The 25,069-nt window shown below is 36.6% G+C and overlaps 3 protein-coding genes across 7 annotated transcripts; 2 read left to right on the top strand and 1 right to left on the bottom strand.

The window, feature by feature from the left end:
• The first annotated feature begins 718 nt into the window (after positions 1-718).
• On the top strand, positions 719-9,983 carry LOC145204735 (phosphatidylinositol polyphosphate 5-phosphatase type IV-like). Of its 3 annotated transcripts, none has more exons than XM_080077329.1 (10): positions 719-872; positions 1,474-1,568; positions 3,488-3,608; positions 3,666-3,790; positions 4,760-4,879; positions 4,995-5,115; positions 6,268-6,413; positions 6,817-6,932; positions 6,996-7,132; positions 9,171-9,983. In XM_080077329.1, the coding sequence occupies exons 1-10, from the start codon at positions 766-768 to the stop codon at positions 9,280-9,282; spliced, it is 1,200 nt and encodes a 399-aa protein (XP_079933455.1). In that variant the 5' UTR covers positions 719-765; the 3' UTR covers positions 9,283-9,983. The 3 variants fall into 3 exon arrangements, with proteins under 3 accessions (XP_079933455.1, XP_079933456.1, XP_079933457.1); XM_080077330.1 differs by lacking the exon at positions 9,171-9,983 and adding an exon at positions 7,227-7,449; XM_080077331.1 differs by lacking the exon at positions 1,474-1,568 and having other exon boundaries at positions 743-872.
• A 5,001-nt stretch (positions 9,984-14,984) lies between these two features.
• On the top strand, positions 14,985-17,455 carry LOC145204938 (tubulin beta chain). The gene is made up of 6 exons (XM_080077553.1): positions 14,985-15,041; positions 15,544-15,763; positions 15,818-16,025; positions 16,158-16,402; positions 16,460-16,854; positions 16,922-17,455. The coding sequence occupies exons 1-6, from the start codon at positions 14,985-14,987 to the stop codon at positions 17,135-17,137; spliced, it is 1,341 nt and encodes a 446-aa protein (XP_079933679.1). The 3' UTR covers positions 17,138-17,455.
• Positions 16,786-22,182, bottom strand: LOC145204936 (uncharacterized). 3 transcript variants are annotated; one of them, XM_080077551.1, is made up of 7 exons: positions 21,816-22,182; positions 20,799-21,049; positions 20,549-20,618; positions 20,311-20,482; positions 19,811-19,934; positions 19,614-19,748; positions 16,786-16,843 (listed from the first exon to the last, which is right to left on the bottom strand). In XM_080077551.1, exons 1-7 carry the CDS (start codon positions 21,952-21,954, stop codon positions 16,811-16,813), a joined length of 924 nt encoding a protein of 307 aa, XP_079933677.1. In that variant the 5' UTR covers positions 21,955-22,182; the 3' UTR covers positions 16,786-16,810. The 3 variants fall into 3 exon arrangements, with proteins under 3 accessions (XP_079933677.1, XP_079933676.1, XP_079933678.1); XM_080077550.1 differs by lacking the exon at positions 16,786-16,843 and adding an exon at positions 18,960-19,185; XM_080077552.1 differs by lacking the exon at positions 16,786-16,843 and having other exon boundaries at positions 19,201-19,748.
• Positions 22,183-25,069: the final 2,887 nt, after the last annotated feature.

Below are 25,069 nucleotides of genomic sequence, written 5' to 3'. Positions count from 1 at the left end.
AGCTCATGTTCAGAGGAAAAATTGCTTTTGCCAAGAAATGATATGTTTTTTCAATTTTTATCTGATCAAGGCCATTGGAGGCATAGAGAAGTTCATGTCATAAAACTAGAGTATTTAATAGCAACTCTGTTGCAAGATGCAATGTAGCATTTTAATCCATTAGCTTACTTAAAGGTTAAAGGTAAACTTGGTGCACAAATCTGCATGTATGTTTGTGTCAAAGAATCCAGTCCATTTTAAATTTAAAAGCAGTGGTATATTGTTTAATGGTAAATATTTAGCATTGGTTAAAAAATAACTGAACAACAACTGGCAGGTGACACTAAAATGATTAGCCTTTGGAATCGCTTAATCCCGGTAAAAATGGTCATGGGTACTGCTATTGAGGTTGGGGTGAGGTTTTATATTATTATAAGAAACCTGCCCCTGCCGAAAGAGCATTCAGGAGTTTTTTGATGTCAGCAAATATGTATGCGCAAAAATGCTGAATCTGATTACTGCTAAATTGCGGGACAATTTTTTGCAGATGTATGATATTAATTGCTTACTTATTGTGAAACCTCACCCCAACTTAACTAGCACTAACTGCCGAATTCAGCTGTGCCCACATGTAACCTTTAGGGCCCTGTTCATGGCCATTTTTGGTGCATTTTTCTGCAAAATATGTTGTTTCTTATGTTGTAACTTATATTTAATGTGCCCTATTCTACACCTTAATAACACTGTTTGTATATTTGCCAGGTGGTATGTACTTTTTGCTTTCTTATGTCATTGGATACAGTAAGCACTTCTGATGTAGGCAATGAAAAGTCTGACAGTTCAGCCACAATGGGAATTTTGTCCGGTATACCAAGTAGCTCACTCCGAGAAAGGTAAATATATCAGTTGCATGTTCTTGAATGTTTTGTGAGCATTTAATACATGCCACACCCGAAAAAATGTATTAACACCTGCTGCAATTCTATAATTTGTTTGTTCAAATCGTTTGATCAAGGAAGAATACTTCAAACTTATTTAAATTTTCAAACAAGTTAGTTAGTCAAGAGGATTCAGTATTTTTCCCCGTTATTTTCACTTCTTTTATAAATACATGACAATATTATGTAGGATATGGATGAAACCTTTTAAAGTTCGGGTTGGTGCTTTCGCCTAATTTGTCCTTAAGAATCTAAAAATAATCCTACCACTTTTACCTTAAACACGTATGTGGGGACCCATTCATTTTTGCTTGCAAAGACAATCATGATCTGTCAAATAGTGTGTATACTAAATCGATAAATAGGTAATGGAACATATAAAATAGAAATAAGTAGGAATACCACCTTTCCAGTTTGTATTATTGTATTTAGAGAGAAAATGCCGAAGACATATTGCAGTTTTTCTGTAGTTTTATATTTGAAACATATTATAGTTTTTTGAAAGTAAATGATCTCGTTTTAGTTTGTTTGTATAGAAATGTTTTGTCTTATTCAGAAACTTTCTGGTTGGCAATGTAACCACGTCTAACTCCAAAATATCAGATGACCTTGATAATTGCTTTCCTGAAAGGAAGGTTCAGATATTTGTAGGTGAGACATTTGACCACATTGAACCAATTGCATTGACAGTATTGCATTTGTCTATGTAACAATTGGTATAGAGTTGTTTCCAAAACAGTGTTAAGTGATAAAACACAAGTAGCTGACAAACATACCATGAAGAATAAACCAGTAACATACATAACCTATATCAGTGCTCTTCAACCTTTTTTGGCTTGGTGAACCCTTAAAGTTGTTGTGACGTACTCATGCACCCTGTTTACTTAAAAGGTAAACTGAGGTAAAAAGTGACATGAAAAATTATGATGCATATCATCATGTCAATTAAACCAAGCGGAGCTGCCGAAGTATTATACACTGTCGTAAGACTTTTGACGTAAATTAATGTCAATCTGCACTCTACACAAAACGTCTTTTGCATAGATATACATCAACCGCACTGAAAGTGTTAGACATCAACATTTAAAAAAATACAGAGGTTCATTTATACATTAGTTGAAACCTATATTTTTTTGTTATCCGGAGAGTCAAATAATAATGGTTCATTAAAAGTTTGTGATGCACCCTTGTATACCTTTTTGTACTGGTGCACCCCATGCGCAGTTTGGTGCACCATGCACACTGGTTGAAGAGCACTGACCAACATAACCTATACCTAACCTATACTTTTTAGACGGTATTTAACAAATACTGTATTTTATACAATACAAAGAGTTATTCATAGCTCTATTAGACTAGGCCAGGGGTCGGCAACCTTTTGGGGAACGCATGCCAATTTACTTGTTATTTCCATGTGTTAATAACCTCATGTGCCAACGTTTTTCTACATAATAGTGGTTCATGCCAGCAGATATCAATAATAAAGAGAAAGTAGAGTGTTTTGTGCATGTAAGGCTGAATTTTAAGACAATGGCATGATAAAAACTGAAAACCAGCAGGGTAACAGGTAAAATTGTTATTTCAATAGAAACACGCAAATCGGTTGGCATGTCGTGAAAACCACCTCACATGCCAACTATAACATGCCTACCAGGGGTTGCCGACCCCTGTACTAGGCCAATTAAAAGTCCATTTTGACTTGTAATTGCAATGTACATAGATAAACTGCAATCTATTACAGATAAAGGCATCGATTTTTTAATTATTTGCAAAAAAGATGTTTTATGTGTGAATAGAAAGATTTTATGTAAAACCCACAATCTTGGGAACACAAAGCGGTTGCGTTAACTGCACTGTTGCCTTGGCGACCACACGATTTAAGTTTTGACCCCTAAACTGCCATCACAAAAAGTATTCTGTGCTTTTCTTCGCAACAATACCATTGTGCTTTTCACCATGATGCAACTGTTTAAATGCCAAAGCTATTTCACAATTATTAAAAATGCAAGCGTTTGTTGAATTGCCGAGTATGCGGCATACCCAAAGTTTTTAAACACTGTATGCCAGACAAACCCATGTTGGGTGCAATAGGTGTCGATTCCTGGGGTGCATGTCACCCCACCTAAAATATGGGGTGACAGTTATTATAAAATAGATATGCTGTCACCCCAGAAAATTTAAAAAAATATAGTGATTGAAAACAATGCAAATTTTTTGCAATGCAAAAATAGCTGATTGCATATTATTGCTCAAAACAACTCACTGTGATGTAATTTAATTGCAAGTTGCAAAGCAACCATTGCAAATCAAAATACATGCCAATCAAAATAAAAGAGTCAAGAAAAAACTATTACTTACTATGCAACATTGTCAGTGTAACTAGATTTTATCAGTAACGAACCACTGGGCTTCACCAAAGTTTGCCGCCCCACATAAAAAAATTAGGCTAAAAAATCTACGCCTATGATTGGTAATATGACAAAAGCCCTTTTTTTCGTTCCATTTTAAATTATTCACACGGATTTTATGGAAATTAAAAAAACTTTTTAGGAAACATGATTCTGTTTCAGGGACATGGAATATGCAGCGATGTGAGGTACCACTAAGTATTGATGACTTTTTGCTTCCCCGTGCAGAACGTTTTGTTCGAGATGTTTATGTAATAGGTGTACAAGAGGCAACCACAGATATGTGAGTTATTCTTGCATTGGTTATTTGCATGAGCTTTAATACTTTACATTTAATTAGTAAAGGATGGGAGATCAAGTTGCAGGAAACCCTTGGTCCCAACCATGTCTTGATCCATTCGATGTCACATGGAGTTTTACATATGGCTATTTTTATACGGAGAGATCTTATATGGTTCTGTACTGGTAGGTTTTAAAATAGTTATTATGCCTCCCCTTTCTGATGTCACTTTTGATTTTACTCTGTTGTTGTTTCTCACTTTTTACCTATTTGTCTTTCCAATCTTAAACATTATCCTACTGTTAATAGTTTATGTAAACCCTTGTGGAGACCCATTCGCTTCTGCTTGCAGAAACAATTGTGTTACGCTTTGTAACGGACCCAATTAAAATTTAGGTAGCAAAAAATACATAGTACAAGTATGGCGAAATGTGTGTACAACCTGTAGTATAAAGGGTTGACAAGCCTGTTAATTGACCCATAAGAAGGTTTACCTTCCAACTATTAACTAAACATGTATTTTTATAGTGGGTACAGCAGGGCTACTCAATGGCGTACCGCTATCCATATTGGATGTGCACCTCGACAGTCTATTGATTGACTTCATACACTATCATTTTTGGGTTAAATACTTGGTCGTTGCTAGGTACCAGTTTTTGAACTGGGGTCCACATAGTGTTTTTTCAGGGTACTGCCAGGAACCTAAACTATTTCCAAAATCTTATGTAAGGTCAGATTGTGCAATTGTGATGAAACAATGATTCCACTACACAATTATCAAAACAGCATTTGTTTGCGCACAATTTTATCTGTGATAAATTTGAACCATTGCCACACGAAGTAATCCTGCAAAACTAGATAAAGAATTTTTGGACCACGATTCTCCCCATTTGCTACAACCCAAATTTGCTATGATATTCTACATTTGCATTACTGACTGAAGTGTCCGCACCTCGTTAGTTTTTACCCTTTGTATCTGGACTTTTGACAAAACTAGTAGCCCTGGTGTATAGTGTTTGAGCAGTCAAATACCCAACCCAATTTTGCAAGTATACAGAATCTAATATTTTGGATTTGTAAAAATTATTTCAAAACAGGCATTTTTTACACATCTATTTTCAAACCAACTGGTCATGATTGCATATTGTTTTCAGATTTTCAGGAAGATAAAATTACAACAAGATTAATATCACAAGTAAAAACCAAAGGGGCTATTGCTATATCATTTCAGCTGTTTGGTACAAGATTTTTGTTCATTTCTTCTCATTTCCACTGTAAGTATATGCATTTTTATGTATTTTTGTGTTATTTAAGCTGGTCCAAAGTTTTTGTTCATAACAACGGAAAATAAGATATTGAAATATGTGGACTTTTTTATTATGTTTTCAGCTGGTGAGACCAAAGTTAGGGAAAGAATTGAAGATTATTATAAAATTATGGGTCAACTGCATTTTTTGTCAAAAAACTCCAACTCAACTACTTACCAAAAGTGTGACAAGGATTTTTCAGGGTATAGTAAATGTTATTGTTGTATTTATATGTTCCCATCCCTGCACGAGACACATATTGTGTTTGTTGTTTTCTTTTTCCTGCCTTGCGCTGGTTCGTTCCACCAGTTTGGTCAAAAAGAGTTTAAACTCAGATGCCAGTGGGTAAACATACACAAAGTGGGTGACATTTTTTGTTACTGCTACGAGTGCTACCACACTTTGAAGGGTGGCACCACATATGATTGATCTTTCTACTCTAATGTCCTGGTGTACATTAAGTGAATGTGGTTGTATGTTTTTAGACGATAGTAAGCCCATGGGTTTTCACTGTTGGTAAAAGGTTGAATGTATATTCACTCATATTTATTACACACCTGTAAGTCAGACAAAACTTTGTGGTTAAAAGCCTGTTAGTGTTAAAGACTACACTCCTGTCATAGAACATGCTTTTGTGTAATTAGAACAACAAAGGTGGGTTGGAACCAACAAATATACTCAACGCTTTTTACCAACACCATATTTGCAATGTCATTCCCTTTTATTTGCACCCCTTCATTTGTTTTTGCTGGCAAACACAAACATGTGACAAAGTCATATGTTGGTCCTGTAGAATTGGTGCTTCACTAGGATGTCATATTGAAGAGTGAATAGTACAAAACTTAAATAGTTGATTTGATGGTGGCTCGCCCATGCAAGCCCTGTTATAAACCAATGTATTGGATTTTTATTGTTATGATAATATAATCTGAGCAAAAAATCAGAGCCAGTATATTTGTGTAAAACATAACAACGTTCCGACAAGTGTTGTCAACTTCAGGTCATAAGAATTGAAAGAGACAGAAGGCATTTACCTTTTACTTTGTGTCACCCTTTTTACCTTTGTGCGTCACCTAGTTGCATGCCTTCACAGTACGGTAGGCCCATTTAAGGCGCCATACCGAATTAACCAGTCACCAAGCATTCACCACTATATGGCAAGGCGTAGGCTAGAAAAACATCTCAAACAAGCTACACACGCAATTTAAAAAACTGATGGATTATGCAATTAACCTGTACTGCATAGAAAAGTAGGAGAGGAAAAGTATTTGCAAAACTTACATACAATGACAATGTTTGTGAAATATAACAAAAACAAAGCCGCAGAGTTTACAAAACTACACATATTTTTCAAGATTTGACTGTGTGTTTTGGTTTGGAGATTTAAATTTTCGTATTAATCAACCACATCACTTTATGCAACAAGAAGTAGAGGATCCATCCACATACAATATTTGGGAAGCTCTCAAGTGTGATCAACTAAAAAGAAATATGGAAAGAGGTAACCAGAAAACAAAGCATTTTAAATCATTATGGGTCCCCTTCGTTGAAACATGGATTTGTTTGGCAAAAGCGTTACCTGTTTCAAAACAGGTTCTTTGATCAAACAAATAGCCCATCTTAAGCCAGCGTTTTTTCAAGAAGTTAGTGCATATGTTTCTACTATTCTTTGTTACTGCTAAATGTAAAATGGCTAATAATGTCAATAGAATATATATGGATAAGAAGTTTTAAAGCTTGGTTTGAATTTAACAAGTCCATTGTGTGTTTCTTATGAATTGTTTGTCCCAACAAATAAAAGTTTGAAACCTATAAATACCTTATCTAGACCACATATCCAAAAATAAGTACGTTGTAAAATTAAAGAACACCCTTTTTCATTCAATCTTTTTTGATTATTTCAGGCAATGTGTTTCATGGATTTCAAGAGACCGAAATTACGTTTTTGCCAACCTACAAGTTTACACCTGGATCTGATAAATATGATGTGTCAGTGAAGCTTCGTGTTCCATCATACACAGTAAACTTATTGTTTTAATGCAATCATTTGTCTGATTTCTACAACTATAAACTTTATCTTTAGGATCGCATCCTTCATAAGCCATGTAGATCAACATCCATTACATGCCATCACTACAACTCTGTTTCCAGTGTAAAACATTCAGACCATAGGCCTGTTTATGGTTTGTTTGATGTCAGTCTAAAACCTGGGCGAAATAGGTAGGTTTTTGCAAATTAAAAGTTTATTATGGGTCCACTTTCCTGAAGGGGATGCATCCTGATTTCACTCAGTTTTCTTTTTTCTCCGGTGAAGTTTGTCCATGCACTTTTGGCATGAAATCTTTGGTGAATGTGGATGGAACTTTCACAGATGGAAGATATAGTTATGCAGATGTGTCCTCTGCTTCGTTTGACTTGATAACCCCAGTATATACCCCGCTATACCCCAAAGTGCAAAACGTTTTTGTATGTTGCTGCGCACCACAAATGAAATATTTCTGTGGGGTAATAGTGTAATAAACGCAACAGTACTTGTGTTTGTGCATTACTTGGTGGACGTTTTTGCACATGCTAGTCATGCTAGAAGGGTGTTAACAGCGTTATGATGCTAGAAGCGTTGACGAATGTTGCTAATAACACCTCTAGTGGTCAAAATTTCAAACATTGTCAGAATTGGTAGAGCTACTAACACTGGAATTTGGCTGGCGCCTGGTTGAAAATTGTTCGATAGGTGGTGCAACGGAGCATAGGCGTTTATGGTTCTGACTCAGCAATTTGGGTTTATGGTAAGAATGATTGCTGTGAGCACCATAAACGCCTATGCTCCGTTGTGCCACCTACCAAACCGGGCGCAAGCCAAATTCCAGTGTTAGTAGTTCTACCGTCAGTTGGGTAAAATTTTACATGATTGTTGATTGGGTCATTGTGATTTCATATTTTATACTTTTGGGTATTGAACCCATCAGTTACCCCACTAACCCCTAAAATGGGTTAATTTTTTAAACGGTGTTGGAATTATATGAAATTTGGACAGCTTGTAGAGTGTGCTACTTATAGTTGTTGTTTGTTGTCTTCAACTTTGTCGCCCCAACATCAACTTTTCCTGAGGTAGACCAGAAAATGGAAAAACTGTCAAAAATGTATGAATGGACTGAATTTAAATAGTTTGTACTCCATAACGCATATTTATTATGGGTCCCCTGAAGGGGACTCATATTGAAAGTTTGTCTGACTCGTTTTTCCATCAAATGCTTGATGGATTTGGCTGAAATTTACACAGATGGTAGATATAGTTATGTAGATGTGCATCCCACTTTGTTTTTGTTGATAACCCCAGTATTTACCCCGCTAGCCCCCTAAAATGGGTATTTTTTCCCCAAAGTTTGTCCAACTCGTTTTTCCATCAAATGTTTGATGGATTTGGATGAAATTTACACAGATGGTAGATATATTCATGTAGATGTGCATCCCACTTTGTTTTTGTTGATAACCCCAGTATTTACCCCGCTAGCCCCCTAAAATGGCAAGCCCCTAAAGTGTAAAATGTATTTGTATGTTACTGGGCACCACAAACGAAAGATTTCTTTGGCGCAATAGTGTTACAAGGGCAAACAGTTGTATGTTGCCAGTTGGTGGGTTGCTTAATGGACGTTTTTGCGCCATGGCAGTTAGGGGCTGGTTAACAGCCCTATGACGTCAGAAACATTAACAGTTGTTGCTCAAAACACCTCTAGTGGTCGAATTTTAAACATTGGCCGATTGGGCTGAAATTTAGCAGTGCTATTGATTGAGTCATTGTGGTTTTTATATATTTTTTAGTTTGTGTGTCGAACCCAATTAGTTACCCTACTAGCCCCCTAAAATGGGTCAGTTTTTTAAAACGTTAAATCGGACATACTTCAAACAATATCTGGGGTGAATCTAATTTTATAGTTTGTATTCTACATAGTATTATTATTTAAGCCCAGTGCCGATCACTGTGTTGTTTTTTTAACACCCAACTTTCTCATGGTTATCTTTTGAATTGCATTATTTACAACTTTGCATGTGTTGGGGACCCATGAGTTTCTGCTTGCAGAAACAACCAAGGTTGTAAAAGACAATGGATGATATGGGACCCAATATAAAATAAGTGCAGAAAATATATTAATGTTTCAAAATAGGTTACAGTGTATATGCAAGGCCAATATGTGCTAAGCCACCCTTCTAGTTGTTGTTTGATGTTGGTTATTATGTTTAATTTGAAACTTGTTTAAAGTGCACCATTGGGAAAGATATCATTTAATCATGAGGTGTACATGGCAGCAGCTAAGAGGAGGGCAAACTGTGTCAGTGTGGTTCCCAACAGCTCTGTGTGTACAATATTATGAAAAAGGAATATCCACAGGGAAAGTTTTTTTGTTTGTTTGTCAGCATTCATATTGTATTTTGTGTTGCGTTTTGACTTGTTTTTTTTTAGGCAAGTGTAAAGTGAAATATTTACCTTTCATTCCTGACAAAGCTTGAAGTTTATCTGCTGCTTCAAAGGTTTAATTTCACTGTGATAATGTGTTTTTCTGAACTAATATATAGTTTTATATTTATACGTTACAACTGCGAAAGTGAACTAAACAGCAATTTACACTCTAATCTGTCACTGTTGTATGCTATGTTTTGCTGTTCTTGCTAATATTGCATGAATTTGTGTTTTATTGTTAAATAAACACTGTTTGTTTTCAAAAAATGTGCTTAGAACCATCCCGTTGCTACAAAAACTATCTGTAATTTGTGACTGCTTTGGTTTTATTTGTTTTGCTGCCCTTACATGATTTATTTGTTATTTACATTCAATAGGATTAACAAGAGATGTGTTATCCTGATTATGAATATTAATGAGAGCTTTCCCTTGCATAAATCCAAAATATTATCATTAATATTTAAATGCCAGCTATTTAAGCTGGCAATATGTTATTATTTACTCCACTTTTGTTTACCTTAACAGCCCACCTCAAATACTGTTTTTGTGATACTGCTTAGTGCTGGCTTTAGATGCAATTGATGTTTTGATGAATGACATATGTTGTAAAATGAACTGTCACTGCAAAAAATGTGTTTTGTTTAATTGTCTTACACTTCAGACAAACAACAAAAACATGAACAGGTGATTTTACTAACCTTATTATCAAGACTTCCATCAATCTTTAACCAAACCGAAGACATTTAGGCAAAGTTAAAATAGATGCCCAAGTGTCACTGCCAAATTAGCCCACAAAAAAATTCTAGCTAATTTTGTTAACAATGCTTAAAACGTTTAGCTGCTAAAATAAGGTGATCGGACACACATATCCCGTTTCCATGGCCGTCGGTCTGATCGGACTTGCAGCAACTACGTTACTTTCGGCTAAAACAATAATTACATGCAATAACTTCATCTTAGAATTCGTTTTAAAGGCATCGAGAATATATATACTTTCAAAAAACTGTTTCAAACCAGACATCGGCAACAACCATCAAAACAAACAAAAAGTTCTGATCGGATGCGTTAAAAACGCTTTGTTTGGGTCCGATCGGAAGAAATAAGCGAAAAAGTCGGATCAGACCATTTCCCGCAAAGGTTGAGTGATCCGTCTTACCATTAATTTTTTCAGCTCAACAACCTTCAAACTCCAATAACGAAGTTTTTTTTCAAAAAAATACCAAATGACATGACACCAACGGAATGAGCGAATCGTATCGTTGATGCGCATTGTGTGACGATTTCGGTTCGCTAAAGCGTAAAATTACATGGCTGCCGAACCGAATCGCATTCAAGGTTTTCAGCTTTGCGCAAAAACGATATGGTGGTTATTGTAAAGTGATATACAAACATATGGCCGGGTAATTGCTAATTATAAAGTATTTTCTGGACTGTTAGTCTACTCTTCCAAAAAAATCTAAATTAATTTGTTAGCAGCAGCTGTTTGCGTCTAGCTTAGACATACCAAATGTGTGAATTTGTTTAAATTGTTAATTTTAAAGTATTTTTAGACTTTTGGTCTATTCTTCCGAAAAAATCTGAATTAATTTGTTAGCAGCAGCTGTTTGCGTCGAGTTTAGACATACCAAATGTATAATTTCTTGATTCTGAACAGTTAAACCCTCAGGACTAGTCGGAAGAAACATTCAAAGTGTATATATCACTCTGACTTTATTGTCCAATAGTAATAAGTGCTGATTTCTAAGTTGTACATACTAAAACTGTATTACATTTCCAGGCCATGTAGCACCAGGCATGGGGCAATTCGTATTCGTCATTCGTATTCGAATGCATTCGAATACAGGTTTTGCCAACTTCGTGCTGTATTCGAATGATTTTGGATTTCGTTCGATAGTGCATGAATACAATTCGAATAGTTGATGTTATCTTTTGAACCAACAATCCACGAATACAAAAGCTTAAGTAAATTTTTGCCAACCTAAGAATGTGCAAATTCGAATACACGATATTTTTTACGAATACAATTCGAATTGTTGTCGGCCTTTGGCAACGTAACAATTCGTAAAATCGAATACATGACTACATTTGTACGAATACAATTCGAATTGTTGTCAGCCTGTTGCTACGTAACAATTCGCAAAATCGAATACATGACTACATTTTTACGAATACAATTCGAATTGTTGTCAGCCATTGGCAACGTAAGATACGTAAAATCGAATACATGACTAAATTTTTACGAGTACAATTCGAATTGTCGATTACCTCCAGACTAAGAGTAATCGAGAATATTTTGCTCTTTATTGTTGCCAAATAAATTCGAATACAATTCAAATTGGCAGTGAATGTGACCTAATTTGACAAGTTTTTGATTATGTTACGAAACAATGACACATAGAAGTTTAATTGTGACGTTACATAAATGGAATTGTGTTACAAAGCTTGCAACATTGGGTTGTTCTCAGCACATGACAGGTGTAGCGTGTTCATGAAGCAAACGTCTCATGTAAATTTGGTAAAATTTATATAACGGAGACTTAAATCAGTCAAGCTGAGGTGGCAAACAAAGCTCGTTGGTTGATATTTTTACCAATAAATTTGCAATTCATAAACCCATGTTACTTTTTGATCGAATACATTTTAAGTTTCGGGGAGCTTTTATTTCTTTTATTTTCCGCAACTGCAAATATCCGAATCGGTGCATTCTAATGCTATTCGAATTGTTTGCTTCTTACTACAACTGAACAATTCGTGAATACAAATAACTAGAACTGTTAATTCGAATACAATTCGAATTGCTACTTCTCAAAAAGTACGAAGTATTCATGAATACGAATACACGCTTGGGGTTATTCGAATAGTATTCGAATTACACGTTGTTGTTTTTGGTCAACTATTCATGAATACTTATACTTGACACGTTTTATTCGAATACAATTCGAATCGCTGCCACCTTAACATTACGAAACAATTCGTGAATACGAATACTTGACTCGCATTATTCGAATACAATTCGAATTGTCGAACTTTAAAAAGTGCGTAGAATTCATGAATACGAATACATGCCTTGGTTTATTCGAATAGTATTCGAATTACTTGTCGTTGTAGTTTGGTCAACAATTCATGAATACAAATACTTGACTCGTTTTATTCGGATACCATTCGAATTGCTGTCACTTAAAAATTACCAAAGTATTCATGAATTCGAATACAGTCATGCAGGTATTCGTAAAGTATTCGAATACAGGACGCGTGTATTCGACCCCATGTCTGTGTAGCACATTAAAAAATTTCTTTATATGACTGTACAAATCTATTAAATTTGCTTCATTAGAGTCTCTTGTGGGTTATATGTATAAAAAACGACTAATTTGTATAACTTTGCACCAGTTTGACGAAAAACCTAATTAAAAATGTAACTTGTTGTATGGAACGTTTATTCAGCATTAGCTACAAATTTCCCGGTTATTTTCGGCAACGAATTACACAAACTACATATGGTTTCAAGTTGACCTAAGTCCCAAGCGGATTCAATTTCAAGGTAGAGCTACTAACAGAGGAATTAGTCTAGCCCCTGGTTGAAATTTGTTCGCTGGTGGCGCAACGGAGCATAGACGTTTATGGTGCCATAAACAAATTGCTGAGTCAGCACCATAAACGCCTATGCTCCGTTGCGCCACCTATCGAACAAATTTCAACCAGGTTCCAGACTAATTCCTCTGTTAGTAGTTCTACCCAATTTCAAACCACCTGTGCCGAGCGCATCGAGAATCGGAGAAGTCTAATACGCTTTGCTTTTTTCTTTTTCGAAAACGAGAGAAATGCGTATCGAATAAGCGTGTCGAATACGCCTAAACGCTCCATGTAAAAAGGCAAGTTTTTTTGTTTGTTTTTTAGGGGGTTCGAACCCAGGACACCCCGGGCACGAATCCCGTTTTTTTAATGTCTGTATATGGGCCAGGTGCGTCGGACCATTCGGCCAGCGCACTGTGAGTAAACACAGCTGAGGGGAGACGTTTGGCGGGCAATTCGAATATATATGTCTGCTCCAACGTTTTATTTTACTGGTAATGTAGTAATTTATTATACACGAGGTAAAAAATTCAACCACTTAAAATAATAAAGATGTGTTCAGTTAACAAACTAGGCCTACTGTTTGAAAAAGGAACAAAAAAACTAATTAAAATAAATACAAAAAACAACAACAACTAAAGTTATGAAACAAGACGCAATGCGAACAAGCATAAATATGCGTATGAAAGGGCTCAGCTTACTTTCGCACGCCAAAAGACGTTTCGATCTTATAATTTTCGTGCAACGATATAATACACGGCAGCAATTGACCAGTTGCAGTTTATAAAGCAATGTATTATTATGGTGTATCGTGTTTTGCAACACTACAAATAAGCGCAAATATCTTGCGAATGACTTTATCACGTGATTGCATGATCGTTTTGTTACGTCATCGTTACCTTTTTCACTGTATATATTCGCAAGTGTTGTAACGATATCAGAAACGCTACCAGCTAACTCAATAATCTAACTTTAACGTTAAAGGCCGTCCTCTAAATCGGACTAAACTCAGACAAGCAACCAAGGACTTGTAAAACATCTACAGCGAAATATACTTCTGTAGTAATAAGTACGACGTCGACGTGCACAAGAATGAATTATTACATGAAAACTTGCTGCGTTTGTTTTTTAGGACATATGTGATCAAAGCTTGTGAAATTGTGAATAAAACACTGTAATTTGTGAGTTTTTGACGTGTTCGTTGCCAAACACACGAACGTGGACAATGCTACCTGAGATAAAATTAGGGCAATGGTTGAATAATCGTACTGTACTGTGAGTTTGGTAAGAAGAAGAATGGGGGGTCTTTCTGTTGGGCCTACCATATTTTCACTACCAAAATTGCCGAGAAATGATATTAACATCTACTTTTGGAGCCCCCCAAAATTATGAGCATAAGACATTTGAGTAATTTCACACAGTAAGTTAGTAAAGACTATTTGGTCCGAAATTTAATCAACTACAATTTTATCACAACTCACACTAAACTTATGACCAAGTTGAAAGTGTTTTTGTATATTTTCAAAAACATAATTTGGTTTATGTTTAAAATGAGGATGTATGGTAGACCTACTTTCTGTGAGGTGGGAGCATGCCAGCAATCACTGGCCTCCTGTCAGATAAAAAAAACACATTAAACGTTTTTAAAGCCGTGACAAAGTAAGAACTTTTCTCATAAATAAGAAACACATTTAGGAGGCGATATTCTACGAAACGGTTCTAAATGTTATATTCAATTACAGTACAGTAGCCATTCTTATAAAAATCCTAAATAAAAACCCGAATTGGACAGTTTGCTTTCTAGTCATTGTTACGCTACTGTGTTAAGATGACGTAATAATGAAATGCGCAACAAAAGGGTATTTCAAATAAGCCAATCAGCAGTAAATCATTGTAACGTTGCCCAATCAAAAAAGTGTTCGTAAATATCGCACAAACAAGAAACTTGCAGGGTTTAAATTCGACATTTATTTTAAGCCAGACTGTAGATCTTTGCCACTTGTTCCTTGTGATTTTATTGCCGCCCAATTCAAACAAATCATCATGCGTGAAATAGTTCATCTGCAAGCTGGACAGTGCGGAAATCAAATTGGTGCCAAGGTAAGCTACTCCAATAAAAAATGCATATGAATGTTCGCATGTGTGATTTTCTTTTATCAAACAGATTAATCTCCAAACCAGTGGTTCTTAACCTTTTTGTAGTCACGGACCCCTTTTATGAATTTTGTAAGTCTGCGGACCCCCAACGCAATTTACCATAAGTCTTTTTATGTTTTACGTTTCTTGCATTATACCTGTCATGCTTTAGAAGCATTTAAATCCGCCTTCACAGTCCTTTAAAATCAATGACGTTTCTGTATTTTAGTGGCCAACGCATCGAATTGATAATATTTCTGGTGTATATAACTTCACAAATCACTTGTCCTATAAAGTCTATTGTCCGTGTGTGTTATGATGTCACAATAGCGAAAACAATTACAAAAAGTATATGTTCTTGGCCCAATTAAGGTGCGATGAACAGCGTGCACTCGTATGCATTTTTTTCAAAAAACTCATCAAATAATTCTTATCATCTGTTAAACGTCAGGTGGTTTGTGTTTAGTTTTGGGAAGTCATAAGCGATGAACACGGAATTGACCCTACCGGAACTTACCACGGCGACAGTGATCTGCAATTGGAAAGAATAAACGTGTACTACAATGAAGCAACTGGCGGCAAATATGTCCCAAGGGCAATTTTGGTGGATTTGGAACCAGGAACAATGGACTCAGTGCGCTCAGGACCATTTGGTCAAATTTTCAGACCGGACAACTTCGTTTTTGGTGAGATATTGAATTAATTTCTGCTTCATGTGGAAATTCAATGCATCGTTGTAGGGCAAAGCGGGGCTGGCAACAACTGGGCAAAGGGCCATTACACGGAAGGAGCGGAGCTTGTTGATTCGGTGTTGGATGTGGTACGCAAAGAGGCGGAGAGTTGTGATTGTTTGCAAGGTTTTCAGCTTACACATTCTCTTGGTGGTGGAACCGGATCTGGTATGGGCACACTTTTGATCAGCAAAATAAGAGAGGAATATCCAGACAGGTCAGCTACTTCCTGCATGTTCAATATCACTTGATGTGAGATTTAGTCAATCATGTGCGTGAAAACTATAGATCTGCTGGCACATTTGTTTCTATTTCCAACATTTTTTTTATCAAATGTTTGTTTTGTCAGGATCATGAACACATTCAGCGTTGTTCCATCCCCAAAAGTGTCTGACACAGTTGTTGAGCCGTACAACGCTACATTGTCAGTTCACCAACTTGTAGAAAACACGGATGAAACGTACTGCATTGACAACGAGGCTCTATATGACATTTGTTTCCGTACTTTGAAACTGACAACACCTACGTATGGTGATTTGAACCATCTTGTTTCCGCTACCATGAGTGGAGTCACAACTTGTTTGCGATTTCCTGGTGGGTATACAGTTTTTTAAGTTTTGTGTGCAATTTCACATTTATGTACATTGACAGGTCAACTCAACGCTGATCTTCGTAAGCTGGCTGTGAACATGGTTCCATTTCCCAGGCTTCATTTCTTCATGCCAGGTTTTGCTCCCCTAACAAGCCGCGGAAGTCAGCAATACCGAGCACTTACAGTTCCAGAATTGACACAACAAATGTTTGATGCTAAGAATATGATGGCAGCATGTGATCCTCGTCATGGTCGTTACTTGACAGTAGCAACAATGTTCCGAGGTCGCATGTCGATGAAGGAGGTTGACGAGCAGATGCTAAACGTCCAAAACAAAAACAGCTCCTACTTCGTAGAATGGATTCCCAACAATGTAAAGACAGCAGTTTGTGACATTCCACCCCGTGGTCTCAAAATGGCAGCAACGTTTGTCGGCAACAGCACTGCAATACAAGTATGTAATTTTTTTATCCAAGCTGCGGGTTGGCGTGCGGTGAATTATCTGTTCTGTTTACTTGCAGGAGCTGTTCAAGCGAATCTCGGAACAGTTTACAGCCATGTTCCGCCGCAAGGCTTTCCTGCATTGGTATACAGGCGAGGGCATGGATGAAATGGAATTTACGGAAGCAGAGAGCAACATGAACGACTTGGTAAGCGAGTACCAACAGTACCAAGATGCAACAGCGGAAGAGGAGGGAGAATTTGACGAAGAGGAAGGCGAAGACGAAGAAGCTTAAGTAATCAGCGACAAAATAAAAGTAAAACCTGAAAGCAATTGTATTGTGGTCGTAATAAAAACGAACAGAAAAGGTGTTTTTGAATGGAAAAGGAACAGCGCTTGACACATTTTGTTTTCATTGTAATCTAACACTGTAGGTCAGGGTTGGCCAAACTTTTTTAGCAGAGGGCCAAATTTGCAACTGTCTTGCCACTGGAGGGCCGGATTAAATGAGATTTGTCGTAACTGGTTGCCATCTTTATTGAAATATATATTGTTGTAGTAGAATAACACCATCTTGTTTACACTTGTATTTAATAAAAGGTTTATATATGTTCACAGTGGTAAATATGGTGCTTGGAAAAAAACTAGGCAAGGTGTTTGGCGGGCCGGATGAAACAGGACTGGGGGCCGGATGCGGCCCGCGGGCCGTAGTTTGGCCACCACTGCTGTAGGTGTTCGTAGGGTGCATTTACAATAAATCAAAAGATGCAACAGGCATTTGCTTGTTTACAAAAAATGCCAGTTTCGGACGTAGGCCTAACAGCGATTGTAGTTTTGACATTTCTAGAGCGGAAAAGTATTTCGGCAACCCGCAGCCCCTTCTAGAATTTGCCTAAATTTACACACGGGTTGGGACATTGTTGTTTCTTATGCTTCATATGTCCACTTGTGTGAACATACGGTAACTGATTGTTTAGTTACAATTGTGAGTCTCAAATATTTTCACACATGTGAATGCCAGTAACAACAACTCTGTTCTAGTTGTAGTTTTAGCACGACCCAAATTTAATAAAGCCTCTAATCAAAACCATTTTTGTGAAAACTGCAAGCTCGATGTTTCAAGATAAAATACCCTATTCGAATTACGGCAACTGAACTGTCAACTGTCATTGCCCAGTTGTCAGTCTGCGGTTTTGCTACATAGGACTACTCGAGAGCCAGTCCGAGAGTGGACTCTAATTGTTGGCAAAAACAGTGTATGACAACACACAAATGTAACGCAAAGAGCGAATTTTAGAACAACAAGGTTACAATTATATTCAGATAACATGACTTTATTATGACGAAAGCGTGTGTTTACATGAACATATTTTAGCGCCCCCAAGTGGACGGTCTTCCATCCCAAATTTGTGTCGCATACCCACTATTTGCAGTCAGTAAGTCAATGCTTTTCCAACTGTTTTCCTCTGCTGCGCCATTTTTAATAATATATATTAAGCGATGTGTTTTACCAATTTACAAACGTGAAACGAAACAGTTAAATCTGAAAAACTAAAGTGACGCTTTTTGAAAGGTCGAAATCGATCGTGGTGCGTATATATTTGAATATAATTGGTGGTGTGTATATATTTGAATATAATCATGCAGACACTGCAACCCGAATTACTGGTATTGGTTTTTTAAACCCTGCGCACCCGTTTGTAGCCTACTTATGCCCCCTGGGGCTGTGGTGGCCTACACAGTTCACCTCAGTTGAAGGACGCTGCTTTAGGTATAGCACAAGTTTCACAAATATGACATTAACAATGTGGGCAGTTTCACTGCTTGGAAGTCGAATTAATGTAATGGCGGGAGAACTTTAGGGAAGATTACGGTAATTGACCGAATTTTCGTCCTTAATTAAACGCTTGAATTTAACATTTTTAGAATTTCTATGTTTAATCTTTTCGCACATCTTCATATTTCATGTCCATGATTGTACACTAATTAATGTTATTGTTGTTTGCAAAATCATTTCATTCATTAAATGCAAATTTGGAAAGGATGAACGAATAAAGGGAGTGAGTGGGATATGAATAAAAAAAATTGTCACGCTGGACATTCATGAAGGTCTGAAATAAAATTGCAACAATATGTTTTATTTTTTATTTTTTGTTTTTGACGATAAATCACGTTTAAACATCCGTACCACACTTTGCATCGAAAAAAATCTATACTAGTAAATAAACTAAAATATCAGTTTTATTTTTCTGTTGTATCCTGCTTTTCTTTGCTTAATTTCTTTTGATGAATTTTGACATGCTTTGACAGATGATCCGAACGCATGAATCTTTTTTCACATATCTAAATATATAAAAGCGGGAGTTGGGCCTGTGTTTTGCACAAAACGTTTTGTTGTTAAGATTTACCGGAAAAGACAACCTTCAAATCATTGTTGGTGGTTGGAAACAGATTTCAAATTACTTGGAGGGAAATGTTTTTATACGGGTAATGTTTCTACGCCCAAAAAGAAACTATGCTGACTAAATAATCGGATTTATTATTACAGAAACTTGATAGTGTCCATTGTGTAGAAAGTTACGAGACGCGGCTTAGACGAAGGCATGTATCTTATGACAAGTATTACAACAAACAACGATCTGTGGACACACGGAATATGAGACACTTGTATACTGGCTATCAATTCCAAAAGCTGTGACATATTTTTTATCTGTTGTATTAAGTTAAGTTAAACTTTGTATATTTACTTAACGCATAATTGGCATACATACCGGACACTGAAATTTTTTTTCACCGGTGTGTGTGCGCAAATGTCGTTGGAGCTCATCGCTTCTTGTGAAACTTTTTCCGCAAAACATCCAGTGACAAATAAATGGACGTTCGCCGAGATGCCATCTGATGTGAGCCTGTTTGAACATGAATTAGTATCAAAACAAAAAGAAACGAGAAACAGTGACCAGCATATTACCTTTAAATGTGAAGTTTTTCCATAAACCTTTCTGCAGTTTGGAAAATGACAAATGTGTTCCTTCTTGCCGCTGTTGCGGGTTGGCGAAGGTGCCGTGCAGTTCGGACATCGACATCTCGTACACCTAATGCATATTGTCATCAAAACTTTGAACCAACATCGACACACTTAACAACGTAATAATGATTTGTTTGGTCCATTCAATTGCAAAGACCCTGACACAATTAAAATTTTACTGTTTAGCTTTTTCTTCAGAAACCGCGTATGTTTTAAACAGTGGTGGGATTTAATTTTTTTGTCAGCCGGTTCTATTACAAAAGTCATATTTTTCAGACGGTTCTGTTACAAAAAGTCCATTGACAGTTACCAGTAATGTAAACCGGTTCGCTAATCTCATGAAATTTCGTGAGACGGTTCTGTAGAACCGGTCCGAACCGGCTGAATCCCACCACTGGTTTTAAACCCTTAATATCCGAAATTTGCAGCGTGCACAACTGTACCGTCGTATGTTGCTTGATGTCACAGCAGATGATGCCAAACGGTCACTTATTGCAAGCAGCGCTGCGTGGTGTGCTGAAGACGCGGAAGAAAAACCATGAATAAATGGCCCACATGGCTGTGTGTCGGGTGTATAACCTCCTGCCACCATCGGTTGTATAACTGCTTGTCTGCCTAAAATGGAAAGGAACAAGTTAGTAATAAAAATATGGTGCAAATAGGCCAACAAATATCACTTACCCATGTCAGGGTTGTGTGTCATGTAGTTTTCTCTCCACCACTGTTCGTGTCTTTCGACCGGGGTCTGGAACTAAAAAAAATTAAAATTTAACGACCTTTGTTTTCGATTTAAAAATTAAACGATTTAATGACCTTTTTAGGAAAAATAAATAAGTAATAACTAATAAGAAAAAATATTTCAAATTAAAAAAATACGTCTTAATTATTAACTTATATTTTTCATATAAAGCAGTCTTCAACTAAAGCGCACCTGGCGAAGGCGAGCATTGAAACAAGACATTGGAATATCTGGAACAATATGAGGGGGAGCTGTGGATGACAGGGACATCATAGGAATGTGCTGTTGTTCCGAGGGAACTCCGTGAAAATTTTCGTTAATGGCGTTTGAATGAACAACGCGGGATGGTAAATACTGGAAAGATGATTGCATAACATCGCTGCTTGGTGGTGGTGGTGGTGGTGGTGGTGGTGGTGCAATTTCCGAATTAGCGTCATAAATTGCTAAAACAAATTCGTGTTATTAAATTGCAAAGGAAAACTTTTTAAGCGCATTGCGTATTAACTATGGTGATATCTAACACGAACATCGCTTTTTTCGTTTACAATTATTAGGGGAATCAAACAAGTTTCTCTCTTTGTAATAAAACGTAGACCTATTCTTCCGTAATATACTACCTTCATAAATATACTTGATTTTCTGTAAATGGTGCTTATACTGAACTGTTTCACAAGTTTAAAGCCTCCATTTACAATTACAATTGACCTAAAATATCAAACAATTTGAAATGCATGGCAAAGTGCAAAACCACTGACTTTTGTTACAAAACAATTGTTTTCTCGGCTTGAAGACAGCTTGTGATCATTACAGTGTAACAAAATCGCACTTAGCGTAATGACCCAGAATGGTGTTAGCCGATTACTGTAAAACACAGTAAACAGTTCCATATCGCATTTTTTTGGTAATTATCATAAAAAATATGTCATTGTCATATCGTATTTTATACGACCATTTTTCTCACTTTTGACATATAGTTTGTTTGCAACTCCCCCCCTCCCCCAAAAAAACGACCTTCTTAGACTAGCCTATTAACTGTTGCAAGGATAGAAAATACTCTACATTACATGAAATTTATACAATTGCTGAGACACCATCTTGTTTTCAACTTAAACAGACATTATCAGTTAAACTACGCGTGGTTTATATCGAATTGTTTTAAAGAGACATTATCTAACAAAATTATTATTACATCAAACCATAAACACTTACCGGCGGGGTTCCTGGGATTGAAAAAACAGCGATTTGTTGCTACAATGGGCATTCTATTAGGTGTACTGCATTTGTTCGTAACCCATGGGTGATGAATTTTGTGACACGCTGGACCAAAACTGGCATCAGGCTGCGTCATTTTGTAAATCAGTTTCTCGATCGAAAAACTAAATGCGTTAAGTCAAAAAAACTGTAGCAACAAAAATACATTTTGTTTGTAAAAAGTCGTTTCCTTTTCACTCTCTTTAAAAACTGATGCATGCAATACATGTTTAGTTGGTAACATTGGCACTAATAACGCATATTTTTTGTACAATTAACATCAACTACAAGATTCAAATTCCTTTTCAGTATCGTAATCTCGGTGTTTCTGACTTCAACCATTGAGAGAAAATTCCTGATCTTTGTCAAACTATTTTATAACTTTTACATAGCTTATCAATAAAATAAATCTGCTGTTTAGTATGTAAAAAAAAACGCTTTAAACCGGACAAAATAATGCCATAAAATGTACTTTGAATAAATTACAAAACTATCCCAAATCTAGTAAATTCGGTACAAATTCTCACCAGCAATTAAACACCACCAACAAACCGTTTGAAGTGCTTAATTACCTCGCTTCACTTCATCCGACTTTGATCGTTTTCACTCAAGCGAGCACGCCGCTCTGATCTCTTTGCCTTTTGTTCAATACAAACAACGAACAAACTGTTACGTCGCCAGTCGTGCTTTCTCAAAAGGTGTGAAGGCATTTAGAGAGAATACCACCATTCATTTGGGGTAGGAGCAGATCAGAGGAAATTAAATGCTAAAGAAAATAAAACTCTATTATTTCTGATTTCACACAAAATCTTGCCAAATAATTAGGCTGTGTTTGTTGCCACACAACCTCTATTTTTCCCGTCTCCGCCTATTGTACCGCCCTTTTAGTATTGTTTCGTGACAAAGAATCGCTGTGTGCTTGGTGGATTAGATCTTTTGTCGATACTCATTAAACATTTGCGGTTCTTTGAAATCTGTTTTTCCCTTACCGCTTATCCCTGGATCTCAGTCGGATTTTCTTTTTGATGTAGACATATTTGAATTCAGTGTTTATAATCGTCATCATAATAGCTCCACAGACATCTCTCACTTCAAAGGGATCAGACTTCGATTTCTCTTTGATAATAGGAATGAATGAATGAGCGGACATTTGTAGATTAATTCAAGATCGCGAGATCACCGGTTATTTCATCCATTATGGTGTATCAAAACATGCACTTTCAGAGCGCAACCATTTTACCATATAACCGTAAAAAAATACATTTACAGAACTATAGGCTTCGCCAGTTTGTTTTTATAAGCAGATGCCTCAACAAGTTGCTACGTGTTTACGTATCTGTTGTAGCCTAACAAATTTCAGTAAATAAGTTAAGTTATATATTTTTAAAACGATTTTATCCGCCTACATGACAACGTAAGGTTAATCGCGTGCTAACCCGCTTGAGCAGGGGCGTCCAACCCGTGGCCCGCAGGAAGGTTCTGAGTGGCCCGCGTAGTATTTTTTGAAATGACAACTTAATCGCCTACGTAATTTATGGCAAACTTTCATTGCGAAAAATTGACATTTTTATTATTGTTTGACTTATTTCTTTAATAGAGTAGTGATACACAACTGTTCAAGCTACTTTTGTTGCGTCACAATGCGCATTGTTACGTATCACAATTTTTACATTATTACGTCACAATCTGACTCGTGCTTGAAGAGTCAGTCAGTAATGTTTCTTGGTTCATTGAAATACATCTGCATGGTATCAGAGACTCGCGCAAAACGCATTTATCAGAAAAACATCTTCCGCACTCTGCAGTGATATAGATTATGCCAAACAGCAAATAAAAAGCAAGTAACGCCAACAGAACTTTCCAAGAAAGTTTGACATGTGACTTCAAATCCCCTGTAAGATCAGTAATTTCTGACAGCCATCTGGAAAAAATCGCTCTGCATTTCTCCATCGTCCATCTCACCGAATAGTGCCAAACTTGTTAGTTTATAGTTCTTATAACTGTAAACGAGGATAATACACATTTCTAAGATTATAATTTCTGTGTGAGGATTTTAATAAGAAATTATAAGACAGAGATTCCAAATTGGCAGTAACACTCAAGTGGCCCGCGCAATCATTCGTAAACCGCATGTGGCCCTTTGGCCAAAAAGGTTGGACACCCCTGCGCTTGAGTAACATCACACGATGGTCACCATAGGCAATTGTAATTTTGGAATAATAATCCATTGCAAATTGGCTCAATGCAGACATTTAGGAAACATATAATGCAGATGTTACGCGAATTCGTCAAGTTAAAGCACATTAGAGGTAATTCAGGTGCACAAAACCGCGTTAAAATTGAGGCACACATTCGTTTTGTTTGTTTTATTTGTCTTGCTAACTGAGCACAATTGCCTCTTTGATGACTGTATTGTTTTACAACCGGTTGAATTATGCAGTTTAGTTTGTAACACTATAGATGCGTGAAAACTATTGGGTTTAAAAGAACCTATATAGAACAGTGGTTTTTCTATATATAACCACCAAAATTTAAAACTTCTTGTTCACGTTATTTTTACAGCAATAGTATATACTTAAGTAGCATAGAAGGACAAAAAACAAAAGAAAATTGCCTTGACAAATTGACACAGGTACAACAAATCAGTCCTAATTGTCTTTACAACTATGTAGATGTCTACCCGCAATAACCGTGCAGTAGCCCTGGTGGGCTCACTTTAGTAACAGTTGACGCACGACCAACTACAGATGCAACAAACATTATTCTTCACAGAATGATACAACTTTAAAAACATAACATCTTAATTCACAATTAAAACATTGCCCTGCTGTGCGCGTGGTCATGCGTGAAGTAGAGACAATTCCAGATCGTTACTCCTATCGTGGGAATTAAGTGTTAAGCAGAGGCGTTTATACACATATTCGGGACTGCACAGGTGATCACTGGACCGATCGAGCTACAATTTGAAATAACAAACAAGGTACAGTATGTCCTCAAAAGTTTACATTTTCAGCTCATTAAAGTTTGTATTTTCTGACAGTACAAAATAAACAAATTTTTGGATATTTAACTGTGACAAAGGGATAAAGCCAACAAAATGATATAAAATGTTTTAAAACTCTTTGCAATGACAAAGAAAGCATTAAGCATTGGAGTCATGTATACTGTAATTGGTATACGGATTATTTAAATTTGACGTTTTTGAAACCTCT

This window comes from Phallusia mammillata, chromosome 8 (assembly GCF_965637545.1).
Source record: "Phallusia mammillata chromosome 8, kaPhaMamm4.hap1.1, whole genome shotgun sequence".
NCBI lineage: Eukaryota > Metazoa > Chordata > Ascidiacea > Phlebobranchia > Ascidiidae > Phallusia > Phallusia mammillata.
This window is presented reverse-complemented; position numbering and strand designations above follow the sequence as displayed.